The sequence below is a fragment of the Tenrec ecaudatus genome, chromosome 11 (assembly GCF_050624435.1).
Source record: "Tenrec ecaudatus isolate mTenEca1 chromosome 11, mTenEca1.hap1, whole genome shotgun sequence".
Lineage (NCBI taxonomy): Eukaryota > Metazoa > Chordata > Mammalia > Afrosoricida > Tenrecidae > Tenrec > Tenrec ecaudatus.
This window is the reverse complement of record NC_134540.1, coordinates 12,780,894-12,796,410: the sequence shown is the minus strand read 5'-3', so window position 1 is coordinate 12,796,410 and position 15,517 is coordinate 12,780,894. Positions and strand designations below refer to the sequence as shown.

The 15,517-nt window shown below is 37.4% G+C and overlaps 1 protein-coding gene across 1 annotated transcript in view; it reads right to left on the bottom strand.

Annotated features, from left to right (window-relative positions):
- RNF17 (ring finger protein 17) overlaps window positions 1–15,517 on the bottom strand; it is a 103,755-nt gene that overhangs the window by 13,912 nt on the left and 74,326 nt on the right. Inside the window, exons 23-29 of the mRNA XM_075563563.1 lie at window positions 10,502–10,592; window positions 9,454–9,569; window positions 7,034–7,320; window positions 6,013–6,176; window positions 4,195–4,314; window positions 3,124–3,204; window positions 363–488 (exon numbers count right to left, since the gene is read on the bottom strand). Coding sequence (XP_075419678.1) covers window positions 363–488; window positions 3,124–3,204; window positions 4,195–4,314; window positions 6,013–6,176; window positions 7,034–7,320; window positions 9,454–9,569; window positions 10,502–10,592 — 985 coding nt within the window. The remainder of the gene's footprint in view (window positions 1–362; window positions 489–3,123; window positions 3,205–4,194; window positions 4,315–6,012; window positions 6,177–7,033; window positions 7,321–9,453; window positions 9,570–10,501; window positions 10,593–15,517) is intronic.

Genomic DNA, 15,517 nt, shown 5'->3' with positions numbered 1-15,517 from the left:
GGCATATTACAGTATAAGGTTCTCCTGTCAAGTGAAAAGTAAAAAAAAAAAAATTATCTAGGGATACAAGTATTTATAGGTAGTGAAATCTGAAGATTTCATAGTGCACACCGACTTCCCTCATCCTTATCTGGAAACATTAGGTAAAATAATGGACTCTTAACTAGGCTTGTAAGATGCAGAAACATTAACTAAATCTTAATGCAACTGAAGTCTTTTTATAGGGTATTTATAAAGCAAGAGTATACTGATTTTTAAAAAAGAATCCACAAAGTTTCTAGACCTTTAAAATAGATATATAGAATTGTATATTGAGATGAAAGGTAACATCTTTAATCAAAATAGAAAAATTGTTAACTTACTTCTCTCAGTATTTCCTCAGAGGATTCACAAGTGCAATATTTATGGTGTGCCATAAAAAAAGAGAGTGACATGCCATCAAAATAGAGATGAACAGATAACTTCCCCCATGGAATTTCAGGTAATTTCTATAAATTCAATAAAGAATATTATTACTATAAAATGAAATCTACTTAGAGATGTGTATTGGACAAGGTTCTCTAGAGAGACAAACCAGATTGCTAGTAATTATAAATATATTTATAAAGATAGATATATAATTCAAGAAATGAACCGTTAAATTATATACAGATAGATAATACAAGAAATTAACAGTTAAATTATAAAGCAGTGAGACACTAGCAGTCTTTCAAGTTTTGAGAGCTGCCAGGTGCCAGTCCCCTTCTGTAGAGAGAGCTGGGCTATATATACCCAGGCAGCAAACAGCAAGGCAGGTCCCCAACTGTCATCAACTATCAGTCCCCAGCTCCAGAGATGAACATTCCAATCGTGTGGGCTTAAAGGGACCTCAACTTACAGAGACACAGTCCACAGGCTAGGCATCCCACAGGTAGTGTACCCCTTTAAACTGAGGCACAGAACAACCAAGGTGAGGCTCACCGAGCCATTTATCCCTCTGCCCTTCAGTTAATCCTACTTGTGTTTATCGGCCAGGCTGGCACAACAAACTATAGCAAGATGACTAAAATTTTACAGTTGCAAAGAGGAAAGTAGCCCTCTATATTATCCCAGTTTGACTAGTGACTCAAACATAAAATTGTCTTCCTGGCATTTGGCCAGCTTATGAGACAGTAGTTACAAGTTCATGAAGTATGGACTGTTGTTATTTGCTGATATACGTCATCTTTAGATGGTATAAGGAGTTTATATTTAGTAAAAGAAAGAAAATATATAATCAGAAGTGAAATTTAGGTAAAAATCCAAAATTGTTGTTAATCAGAAAATTAAAGGCAGTCTAAAAGAAGTCAAGATAACAAAAACCTGAACCGACTGCCGTCGAGTTGATTCAGACTCAGCACCTCCGAGGGCAAAGCTCTATGTAACTAGATCTCTGAGTAATCAGGGAGCGGCTCTTGGTACTAACATATTAAGCAGCATTAAAGCTACACCACCTTGTTAGTTAAGTGTCTTTGTGGCTTTAAATCTTTATCTTCTATCACCCTCTCTCTCTTCAGTACGCAAACTCTCTCAGAGCCACCGTGGGTCTATGGAAAACGGTGCATAATCATACCCCTGGTCAAACATCTGAAACTCATCTTATAGATGGCTTTACCATACTATCAGCTCAAAACCACGTTAATTTTGCACTTAACACATTATGGCACTGAAATTTCCTTGATAAAAATTGTTTTTCCCTTTCAACACTCACCACAGTCTGCCTTGACTCATACATGCTAGCCAATATAAAGTGTAAGTTGTATACTTATACTGGGTAGTGGCTCCCTTGCTTTTTCCCTACCCGTAACAAATGGTGCTCAGGGCACTTGCCATTCCTGACACACATCTCTGCTTTCATTGCTGTTTCTGTATCTTTGCATTGGCCCCTCCAACACAGCTTCAGGTTATCTTTATTTTTCAGTTTGGGTGAAAGCTTACAGAGCACATTAGTTTTCTATTCAACGGTTTATAGGGTTCCGTGGCAGTGATTGTAGTCCCTTTCCTTCCTGGGTTCCTCATTTCCATTCCCCCTTCTTGACTTAAGAACTTTGCCTTTGGGGAAAGGCTACCCGTCTGGTCTCACTGGGCTGTTGTGCTGGAGTCCGCTCCCTTCTGCACTATGACCACGTCAGAGGCCTCTCCAATGCTTGGCTCAAAGTTGATCCTCTGGGGTGAGCTCCATTCTAGGCTTGAAGTGTGTCTATGGGGGCACAGTCTCTGGGTTAATCTTATTGCCTCAATGCTCAGAAACTTCCGGTGGTGACTACTGAGTGACCCCCACTTCTCACAAATTGTATTAGCTTCTCCTCCTCTTCCTCCTCCTCAGAAAACCTCTATTATTCTAGCCAAATAGTTGTTTTATTTACTAAAAATGTGCAATCTTACCTGTCTCTCTGTGCCTTTGTATATTCCATTTCCTGGCCAGAGGAACTTTACCCTCTTTTCTTTAAGGGTTACCGCAGCCCTTGCCATCTCTCAATCGATTCCTATCACACTTATTATTTTTCCCAGTCATTTTGCTTAGAGCATGTAACTTTTTGACTAATTTTTTAGGCTTACAAACTGTCTCACTAACTAGATGTGCTCTTTGTGGGCAGGGATCATGAGAGGTTCCATGTGAACCTACACCTCACATGATGCTACATACCTGGTATCCTGAAAAGCACTAGATGTTTATAAACACCTCTAATTTTTTAGTATACCGTGCCCTGTATCAAACCAAGTAAGTTGTTAAAAAGATTTTTTTCCCTTCAAATTACTGACTATTGCTTAGAAAAGGCCTCAGAAACTTGCTCAAAATTATATTTATTTAAAATAATTCTAGCACTAAAAGGCTCCCTCCTTTTGTTTAAAGAACTTAACTCTTTTGATGTTAATGGAAAACTGACATCCATATGAAACTGTGCAAAACCTGCCACTAAAAATAACCGTCAAATTAGGCCAGGCAAGTAGTTTACCGTGTTGAATGTAAAATTCATCACCCGAAATGTAAACCTTTACCTAATTCACAATAAAAAGTTTTAAAAAAAGCAATGCTTAAGTTCACTGTAATACTTTATGGAAAATAACTTAAAACTGATTATGTATATTTTAAATATAAATTACCATCACATGAATTTCCACCTCTCTCTTTGAAAGCAGTTCCTGGAGGAGTCCTATTGCATCTGGTTGCCAGGCATTCCCGACCTATTTGGGATTAATAAATGTTTACACTTTTACAAAACAAAGAGCAGGAAGCATATTAAGATAAACAAAGTTGCCATAAACAGGTATTACTAGACCAAAATCCATTGCCATTGTGTTGATTCCAACTCATAGGATTTCTGAAGCTTTAAATCTTTACAGAAACAGACAACTTCATCTTTCTTCTAAGGAGTTTGACCACCAACCTTGCGGCTAGCAACCAATGCTTGGCTGACAGCACCACCACAGCTCTTAAAATCTTAAGAATGACACAGTATCAAGCATCAGTTTTCAGAGAAAATCAAGGGTATATGATAACAACAACCTCAAGAATAATTTGACTAAGCTCTCCCCAGTGGAGCACATTTAAAATATTTTAAACTTTAAAACCATAGCCTACATTAAAGAAGTATCATATTGAAACTTTTAAGAGAGGACAATATTCCAATGTGGAGCTTGTCTAATGCTTAGATAGGAATTTGTTATGGGGCAGTAACTGTTAATATTTTGATGTGTTGAGAGGTATTCAATGATAAGGAACTGAGGCCCACAAGTCACATGGATGTCTCACTTGTGGATCTTTCCTGTCAATTCTTCAGATGACTTCGGTAGCTCTTAAGAGACTCTGAGCCAGAACTGCTGTGCTCTGAGCCACAGAAAACTTACAATAAATGTTTATTGCTACATTCTGTCACTAAATTTCAGGGCAATCTGTCAGACAGAGTTACCTAATACTTTTTCATCTGATTTCCATTTTCAAATGGGTTGTAGTTTTATATGATGAAGAAATATGAGCATACTATGCCTCTTCACTTATTCCAATTTTCATACCCTTTAGTATAATTTTGTAGTTTTTTCCCCATATAGACCTTGAACCTCTTCTTAAACTTTATTTCTACACATTTTACCATTTGAAATGGACTTTATTTTATATTCTAATTCCTTACATTAAAATATTTAAAATTAATATCATAAAAATACAAGTGTACTCACAGGTATGGTATTATGGAGCTGACATGGAATACAAAACTGGGGTTTATCAGGGTACAGCAAAATAGGGTAAAGATGACACTGTGGAATCTTCTCCATGAATCCATGATCTAAATATTGTACCTGAAACATGCCAAGTAAAGTTCATAACTCAAAAGTTATCACTCAATGTCGATGGGACTCCTGGCATTATTATTATTATGAAGAAGAAGAGAAAAAAGAAAGATGGGGAAAGAAGAGGAAAGGCACCCTGGAAAGACAGGGGATTGAAAAAAAGCAACACTGTGTTCTTTCATACCCCTAGAATGTTCAAACCTCACAATATTTTCTTACATAGAACTTATAAATTGAAGCTTAACACCCCCTATAGGTTTTATTACCATTATACATTCCTTTTGACCAACACTCCTCTGTAATGCTTTGATTTTGATAACTCAAAATTTGAAACCAACAAAATCAACACATCATTATTTAGTTGGTCTGCCTTGGCAATTATCTTTTAAAAGATAAAACAAATTGAAGTAAACATCTGAGTATGTTCAAGGAAGTTAGTGTAACTATAATTTCATGAAATATTGGTTTCCCCTATATATTTATATAAGTTTTATGTCTGGAGTCACAATTATATGACACATTTCTTAATGTGGACCACAAGACAAAATCTGAAGGCTATCAGGATGTTGTAATTATGTTGTTAGGTGCCAGTGAGTAAGTTCTGACCCATGGTAACCCTAGGAATGAAAAATTTATTGCATACACATGAAATGCACAACAACAGAAAAAATGGTGATGACTTAAAAAACAAAATACCCTTAAATTATCACAAATAGAGACATTGAGGAAGCACAAAGGATTCAAAGTAAAAACCTACTAATTTAATTATTGGAATTAAACTTATGCATAGTTCTTAATTTACAAGATTCAGTGCCAACAAAATTTCAATTTACCTGTATGACAGAGAAGCATAAGGTTTATTTGAACCATTCAAATTGTGGAGAAATGATCTATTTGTATATAAGCATACGAATCTCTAAGTAACCAGATGCTTAAGTACTCCATCCTTAAAATCAGAAACCATTTTACTGCTATTATAGCCATTAAAGTTTAATCCAGCAGAAAAAAACACAAGACTTAAAGTCAGTAAGTCAGAAATGAGATGCTTGGATATGATGAACTCCATGATCATCACACAGTAATTGTGTGACTCTGGGCAGATCATTGAGCTCAAATCTCCATTTTCTTGTTAATAAATGGGGATAGCTGGCATCTATGATTACAGAATGCTCGGAAAGCATAAAATATGAAAGCACGTGAAAAAAGCATATAAATATGATGTGCTCTATAATGTCAGACTTCATCAGAAAGAAAATTCCTGTCCAAGTCAAACCAATTGGCTTTAATCTTTAATTATTTTCTCTTTCTTACTAAAACTAAGTTTCAAGTGCTGAATGTCTGTTAAAGTACTTTATTAATTTTACTGCTTTACTTGGTGAATACCATTATACATGTGAGTATTTTCATCTCTTATCTATTATACATTTTTTCCCCAGAGTACACAGCCATGTCTCAAGATTTTGAGCAAAACTCTAGTACTGATCTCAATATTCTGGCAAGGTAAAATAAAAGAGCCCTTTCCCTGGGAGAATTCGGTTTGGACCTTGAAAATTTCCTACATGCAACTGAAAACAAAACAAACTTAAAAGTTACAAATGTAAGTGTAGCGCATCTAGTCTTCCTAAACTAATAAATTTATTTTAAAGAAGTTTTAAATTCCTGTATGCTTAGATTCAAAGACCAGTTAGCCTTCGAATAGTCACTCACCATGATGGTGCCACTGACAACTTCCATCACCCTGCCTCGATACCACAGAGTATCTGACCCTCTTACGGCACATGGTTCTCCTTTTTTCCAGAAGTAAGGCTCCAAAAGGCCAAGGCATTTTAAATTATTTTGAATTTCACTCATCATTTTCATTAGATCAAATTCTGAAGGAATCATTAAAATAAAAAGTATTTAGGAAAAAATCCCTTCTGCTTATCAATATGAAGTCATTACCAGTCTTTGATAACTATACAACTTATGAAATAGTTTAAAGATTTAAACACTAATGTACACATAATCAAGCTACAATGAAACTCTACTTCAACCAGTAGCTTCTATGATTCAGAATGCTACTGATTTGTAAAAAATTAGTTTGGGCTCTGATTACAAAAACAAGCACTATCCCGACAGCACAAATTCCACAAAACACTCTGAATATACACAAAGTACTTTTAGGTACTTGCCAGCTTGACAGTATGCCTAAAGAAAATATAAGCTATATATTACTTGATACTTAGATACAGCATAATTCCAGAGTGTAGCAAATTCTAATTTTGCTACTAACTTCAATAACTATATCACCTAATTGATACCATAGAAGGCAAGCCATGGAGTCAGTTCCCATTCCCAGTTCTACCACTTCAGCTGTGGGGTCTTGGGTCGTTTCTTAAACTTCCTCTTAACAGTTGAATCTTTTGGAAACTGGAGGTTTGTTTAAAGTATTTGATCTGTCATACACATTCCAAATTTTCTTCTATACTGAGAGCAGCACTCATATAATTGTAGCACAAACCACATTACCATATTATAATAACTCATTAAATTATTTTTATGTGCTAGGCATTCTAAAAATAACTTTGTATATGGTATTTCATTTAGCCCGCACAACACTTTGAAACTGAGATTCAAAAAGGTTACACCTTTCTCTACATCATTTCAATCTGTGTCCATCTTGCTAGAGCACTGGTGCTAGTAGTTACTACTTTTACTCATTAGCCTTACATCATATAAAAGATCTTACCTGATAACTTGGGTACTACAAAAATAGTTCCATCATCTCCAATGCAGCTGACCACTGCATCAAATACTTCCATGTTAGGAATAGTAGGTGGTTTATAGCATCCAGGGCATTTTGGTTCTCGAACTTTCTCCTTACATTCAGATACTTTTTGTTCACTGTTATCAGCAGCCCTTTTGTCAAGGTCACAGTTAATTTTAATACCCTTAGTATCTACTGAGCCTGCATGCTCCAGGGAGATTTTGAGAGGCTTTTCAGAAAATGTACCATTGTTCTCTAATTTACTAATTCTGAAATGGTAAAAACAAAAGAAAACATATCTAAATGCAAATAAACAAAAATTGGGGGGAAAACAATATAAAAAGAATCCTTCAAATATGAAGCAAACAAATATCGCTATAATAGAAACCTTTAACAAAATGTGAAGAATCTATTTCTCAAAATATCATCCATCTATGTCTCTGCTCCTCTGAAGGCAGAGATGACCTCTCTCTGACCCTTCCCTGAGTAAGTCTGTGCTCTTCAGTAAACAGCCCATCAAAGGGAAATTCTGACACCCTTAATGGGTTCAAATCATATCCTTTTAGATGATCATTGAGCTTTGAGAAAATAAAAATGAATCCAGGGGCAAGACCACTGTTAAGGTGATGGAGCAAGGCATCACAGTGACATTCTCATGGGACGGCCCTTGCTACCCTTCAAGAATAAGCAGGTATGCATTGTGATGGAAAAAATTCCATGGTGCAATTTTCCTAATCCTTTTTCTCACCAATGGAGTTTTTAATTTTCTGAAAACATCTTCATAATAAGACCCTGTGTCCTTTGAGAAAATCAAGATGATCTTTTTGGAATCCCACATAACCTTTTAAATTTAGAGACCCCTCAGAAGTCAACTTGTTTTGCTAAGGCTTTTTTAAAATTTTGAAGGCATTCTAACCAGATGAAGACAAGTCTATTACTGAGAGAACTTGTCTGCAATCATACACTGATCACAGACATACCGTATGTACTCAAGTACAAGCCCAACCCAAGTATCAGCCGAGGCACCTAATTGTACCACAAAAACTGCATAAAAATGTGCTGCGGCGTGGCCACATGGAAGGATGCATGAAAAGAGAACTACAGGGCTGGCCACAACCAGAGCCAAACTGACCCCCTCCCAAGAAGTGGGTGTCAGAGAGCCAAAACGGAACCTACAGGTTGGGGAGAGGGGTCAGTATGCCATACCCACATGCAGGCAGGCCATCAGGGAAGAGAGAGAGGGAGAGCCAGACTGGACCCTACCCTGGCACACCAGGAGGAGGATGACTTCCCTATAGGAAGCTAATGGGACACAGAGGGGACTATACAAGCACATGTTATGTTTTTCCCTTACTGGAGCAGACTGTGGCAGAGGGACATTTCTGGGGTCACATGGGGGGAAGGCAGCGTGGTCTGAACCCCCCAAATGGAGCGAATCAAGAAGGGAGTATACCAGATCAGCAGCTGGAGCAAGGTACAGCTATGAAGTCCCATGTGGGCACTCCAGGCTGGGAGGGGCAGCTCCTGGAAAATCTTGAAGGGCCAGCAAACAGACCCAGGATTTTTGTATATATTTTCTCTTTTTATTTTATTTTTAAATTTAAATTTTTATTATTCATTTACTATTTTCATTTAAAAAAATCAGTTTGGGCCATGTCATAGTCGGTATACCTACCTATATAGGAGAGGCACGGAAGGCATGCCCGAGGCGAGAGCAGTGGGACCAATGGTCCAGGGAGACCTGGGAGGTGAGGGTGGTGGGGGAAGGGAGCAGTGTTTTTTTCTTTTATAATTTAATAAAATGTGCTGAAAAAAGTTGGCTTATACACAAGTATATACAGTATGTTTATTCATGTTTGTTCAGAATAAATCCATTCCCAAGTAGCAATACTTTTTAACACTTTGTAGCTAACAGAATTTCCAACACATAGCTTCAACATTTTCATGTAATCAAAGGATACCAGCAAGCTCAGATCTGGTTGGTATTGGTTGACAAGGAGTCAATACCAACCCATTGTAACTCTACGTGTGCAATTGCAAGGCTATGACTTTTCAGAAAAAGCAGGTCATCCGGCCTGTCTTCTGAGGCTCGTTGTCAAGCACTTAACCCCTCAGGGAGTCAGTCCTTCTGAGCCAGGGTAATTTTCCTTCTTTTGGTTTAGAGTGAAAATGTCAAAGGACAAGGGAAATAAACAAGCAAGTATGTCAGTAGAGATTTAAGAATGCAAGAACTGATAGGCCTGAAAACAGAAATAAGGAATCCTAAAGAAATTTGTTTCTGAGAATTAGTTTACATATCATCTTTAAGAGCAAGCACATTATAATTCAGGTTTCAAGATAGATACTTAAAAAGTCTCCATCACAGACACTCCCCACCGCACCCCCCACAAAAGAGTCTATACCTCTTTTCCTTCAAAGCCAAACCCTTTTTAATCAAGTATTTAGAAACATCAACATGCTCTCCTTTTTCATCTTTGCAGAAAATTTTCACAGGCAAGGGCCACATTGTGTTGCTCTCCTGGAGTGAATTAAGAGCAGAGTAAATATGATACATAAAAACAATATCTTCTCATAGATTACATACATATCTATATAATACAACAAATAAGAAAGGAGACAGTATGTGTGACAGACAGCGGTTTTGAGAAATGCATCAGGAGTTCATCCATTAATGTGAAAATCTCCCAGCCTACCCACTGCCCACCATGCGTGCACATGCACACACAGAAAATTAAAACTTTTCATTCCAGAATAAGTCCACACTAAACATGCCAGTTTCATATTACTGTACGCCCCTAAACTCCTAGCAAATTTAAGAGTGCAAAACAGATATCCCAGGATGTGCCTTTTTATTAATAAAATTTTAAGAAAGGAAAGAATAGAAAATGCATATTCTGCTTCATATGGTAAAAAAGTCTACAAAAACGGAGAAACCACATACAGAAATAATGTGGGAAATGTGCTCTATATAGGAATATTCTAATCATAAATGTAATGAAATTTTTAAATTAGAAAAAAGTGAAGGGGCAAAGAACACTTTTGAAGATTTTTTAAAGATACATATCTCATATTCATACACAAATGTGCAACATGTGTACACAAACACACTTTTTACACAGTACGATTTGACCAGACGCCTAGCTATCCAGTTTGTCAACAAACATTAAAACCCTCAAGATTCAGAAATGCACTCTAGCATATACTTACGTTTTCTAACATGTACATTACCTACCCAAGAATACTATTTTAGAAATGTTTGACTCATTCACAAATCATCTATGTTATATATATTATTGAACAGGACTTATATCTTGAGATAAGACCCAAAAACAGTGATTTAAGAATCCATAATTTTCAGTTATTTTCTCAACAAGAAAATATATGAAAATGACTAGAATACATCAGTGACAGAGTACCTTATCTACTGTGACGCTCTGCCTTGCCACACACCTGTATGATGAGAGTTGCTATAGCTCCAGTTAGGTAAAATGATAGACAGTCACAAGCTGTTGCTGTCCATTTGTCACTTCCACCTGTTGGCCTAGTACAAAATAATATGACACCTTATTTTTATAAAAAATACATAGTACATCTGCATATAAAAGAATGCACACGGCAGCTCCTATATTTTAACTAAATATGCAGTAAGACATTAAATGAAACAGAGTTTGGTATTATTTTCACAATTTCCCTCATTAACATTCCATATTACATTACTTATGTGTATATCTATTTTGTTGCTACAATGGGAATTCCTAAAAAGTAGGTCTGTTTTAAATATTTTTAAAACTGTTATAGATGTTTCATATATATAAACTTCAAGAGAGCAGAGATTACATATCACATTATGTCCATTATTATATCCCTATGGTCTAATATAGTACCTGGCACACAAAGGTATTTAGGAAAAAAATATAATGGAAAGAAAGAACTACCCCTCTGCAATGAGTAGGCTCAAACATTTTTAGAAGTTTTTTTCTGAAATTCAAATTTACTCTGAATTGCTGCCCTCGAAAATCAGCCTCATAATACATGGACATTTTAATTTTTACTATGCATAGTCAAAAGTACTCAATAAATTTTTATGACCAATATGTGAAAAGCAAAATATACAATTTTACTATCATCTTAGTTTACACAGTTTAAACTTGCTGGTTTGGGATGCTTTTTCAATATACCATCTATCCCCCAAGAATAAAAACAAGTACCTCATTGGTGGGTCACTGGCAGAATTACATGTGGGAGAACAGAGTTTAATTCCCACCCAATGTACATCAAGTGCAACCACCACCTATCTGTCAGTGGAACCTTGCTATGGTGCTGAATATATTTCAGCAGGGCTTCCAGGTGCTGATGGACTATTAAGAAAGGCCTGGTAATCTACTTCTAGAGAGCATCCAGTAGAAACCCTGTGAATCCCAAAGATTAGCTTAGCAACGAAGCAACCAGTAATGGGAATGGCATAGACTGGGTATTATGTTTTCCCTCGTGCATTGAGTGGCCCTGAGTCAGGGCCTCTATGGTATCTACCAACAATTCCTAGAGAAGATATTATAATATGTTGCAGGCTCCATAAACATGCCAGTTTCACTGGAATAACTAATTGGCCACTCTGTTAATGTTAAATGATGTATAACTGATAACTAATCAAATCAACAACTAAGAATGCAGTTTTCTGCAAAAACATTATGACATAGTTGGAGGATACAATGCTAAGTGAGGTAAGTCAATCACATCAAGACAAGTGTCATATGATTCTACTTTTATAAGAAGGTAAGAACAGGTATATGTACAGCGACTGTTCCCTGCTGGTTACCAGCAACTCAAAAGATGAGATAGGAACCTTAGGGAGAGGTATATTAATGGAGAAGGAATGATTCAGAAAAGGAGGGTGAACAACTTGAAGAATGTAATCTTCATGAATGTCACTTGAAGAATGTTGCAACTTGTACATGTAGAAACTACTTAATTGTATGTTTTACAGTGTGTAGTCTCAAGGACAGAAGTAAAATTAAAAAATGAAATCTCATCTCTTTGGTTACATATAGCTTGGTATCCTAATAGATTTTTCTGAGGTGCTCCAATGAACAATATTCTTCTGACTTCTTGTCTGTGGTCTTTATACAAGTGAAAGTCTGTTAGATATGAACCTTATAGTTTGAAATTTTCATTCTTTCAGACCTTAAAATATGCTCCTCCATTATCTTCTCTCATAAAGCAGGGTGATGACAGTGTGGTTTTCTTTCTCTAACAGGTCAATAATTTTACTAGACTCTTAGTGTTGGCCATTCAGAAATGGTTTTCCTAGTTAATCAGTTTGGACTTGCAATATGCAGTTTCAAATAATCTTTTATTTTACATATATTTGTTTTGTTCTATTTCTCTGGGTTGCCTATTACACTTCCATTTGGGTTGTCCTTGAAGACAAAAGTGAAGCCTCCAGTTTAAAGACTGGAGGATTCCATGGGCAAAATATTAAACGGTGCAGTAAACAAAGAATATAGGAGGAATGCACAGTAACTGTATCAAAAAGAATTGATCAATGTTCAACAATTTCAAATAGTAGCATATGATCAGGAACTGACGGTATTGAAAGCAGGAGTCAAAACTTCGCTGAAGACATTGACAAAAAACAAGGCTCCAAAAACTGTAGGAAAATCAACTAAAATGTTTCAGCAAACTATGTAGTACTAGAAGCACTCACTGGCTATCCACCAAGCTGTTTAGAAAACAGCTGGAAGATATCCTTATTTGTGACCATTTCAAAGAAAGGTGACCAAACAGAATGTGAAAATGATTTTTTTAAATCACTAATATCACACGGAAGTAAAATTTTGCTGACCATAATTTTAAAAAATGGTTGCAGCAGTACACTGAGAGGAAGCTGCCAGAAACTCAAGCTAGATTCAAGAGGATGGAGACTGAGATATTACTGCTGACACCAGTGTATCTTGGCTGATAGCAGAGAATGTCAGAAAAAGGCTTACTTGTGTTTTATGTACTATCTAAATGCTGTGTGGATCACAACAAACTATGGATGACATTAGGAAGAATGGGAATCACAGAACATTTAATTGTCCTCCTGTAGAACTGTACATCAACAGACAATGTTCAAAGAAGAGGATACTGATGATGTAAAATCAGGAAAGGTGAGTAACATGGCTGTATATTTTCACCATAGTTATTCAATCTGTGGGATGAGCAATTAATATGAGAATCTGGGTTATATAATGAAGAATGAAACAGCTTGGGATATGCAGACGACACAATCTTGCTTGTCAAAAAGTGCGGAAGACTTAAAGCACTTACTGATGAAGGTAGAACAATATAACCTTCAGTATAGATTACAATTCAATGTAAAGAAAACAAAAATCCTCAAAACTGGACCAATAATTGACATTACGATAAACAGAGAAAAGACAGATTGTCAAGATTTCAGTTCATTCTAATACACCATCAATGCTTGTGGAAGCAACAGTCAAGAAATCAAGTAACATATTTACACAGCAAAAAAGCCTCTTTAGGTCTGAGGGGCCAGTCCCAAACTCAACTACGTGGACACCTGCCCCTCTCCGCAGAATTTATTTCAGAGGACAGTACTGAATCTTCAGCTCAGGGAGAGGGACATGTCTGATCAGAGTACACAGGAGCAAATGAATGGGGAGGAAGAGAGAGTGGAGAACATCCTGGCCCACCACACATTGACAAGATTCCCGCTCAGAGCAGCCAATCCACAGGAGACCACATTGAGACACGACATCCTTCACTGACCCATAACCCTACAGGGGACAACACTGGAGACACAGTGTGGGAATTCCACCCACTCTGATCATATCACACAGAGGCAAAATACTAAGGACGTGGAACAGAACAGCAAGTCCCCAGGGAATACAAAAAATAATTTGGGGCCAGAGCTTGCCATCCCAAAGACTCAACTGGAAACCACTCCTAAAGGCCAACAGACACTGAACTAACCACAAGCTTTTCTTTCTTGTTGTTGTGTTTCCTTTTGTTGTTGTTTTTTGTCATTGGCTTGTTAGTGTTGTTTTTGTTTTGTTGTATATTGTTGCTTGGTTTTGCTCTGTCTTGTTTTTGTGCATGTTATTATCTCTGCGGGTCTGTCTAAATAAAATAAGCTGGATAAACAATCTGGAGGAGAAAACAAGGGGACCAACAAACAGTTCCAGGGGGACATGGGAACAATAAGTGATCCAAATCAGGAGTGAGGAGGGTGTAGGAGGCCTGGTAGGACATGACCAAGGGTAATGTAACTGAGAGGAATTACTGAAACCCTAAGGAAGGCTGAACATGATAGTGGGACAAGAGGAAAGTAAAAGGAAATAGAGGAAAGAGCTAGGAGGCAAAGGGTATTTATAGAGGTCTAAATAAAGGCATGTATATATGTAAATATATTTATATATGAAGATATGGAAATAGATCTATGTGCATATATGTATAGATTTAGTATTAAGGTAGCAGATGGACATTGGGCCTCCACTCAAGTACTCCCTCAATGGAAGAATACTTTGTTCTAGTAAACTGGCCTTCCATGATGCTCACCTTCCCGACACAATCGCTGAAGACAAAATGGGTGCATAAGCAAATGTGGTGAAGAAATCTCACAGTGCCCGGCTATGAAAAGATATAGCATCTGGTGTCTTAAAGGTTTGAAGGTAAACAAGCGGCCATCTACCTCAGAAGCAACAAAGCCCACATGGAAGAAGCACACCAGCCTGTGTGATCACGAGGTGCAGAAGGGATCAGTTATCAGGAATCAAAGAACAAAAAAATCATGTAATTGTGTGCTCAGCTCTGATACGATCGCTGAAGACAAATGGGTGCATAAGCAAATGTGGCAAAGAAAGCTAATGGTGCTCAGCTATCAAAAGATATGTCTGGGGTCTTAAAGGCTTGAAGGTAAACAATAGGCCACCTACCTCAGAAGCAACAAAGACCACATGGAAGAAGCACACCAGCCTGTGTGATCACGGGGTGTCGAAGGGATCAAGTATCAGGCATCAGAACAAAAAATCCTATCATTGTGAATGAGGGGGGAGTGTGGAGACCCAAAGCCCATCTGTAGGCAATTGGACACCCCCTTACAGAAGGGTCTCAGGGAGGAGAGGAGCCAGTCAGGGTGCAGTGTAGCAACAATGAAACATACAACTTTCTTCTAGTTCCTAAATGCTTCCTCCCCACCATCATGATCCCAATTCAACCTTACAAATCTGGCTAGACCAGAGGATGTACACTGCTACAGACAGGAACTGGAAACACAGGGAATCCAGGGAAGATGATCCCTTCAGGTCCAGTGGTGAGAGTGGCAATACCGGGAGGGGAGAGAGGGTTGAAGGAGGGTGGGGTAAAAAGGGGGAACCGATTACAAGGATCTACATAGAACCTCCTCCCTGGGGGATGGACAACAGATAAGTGGGTGAAAGGAGATGTCGGACAGTGCAAGATATG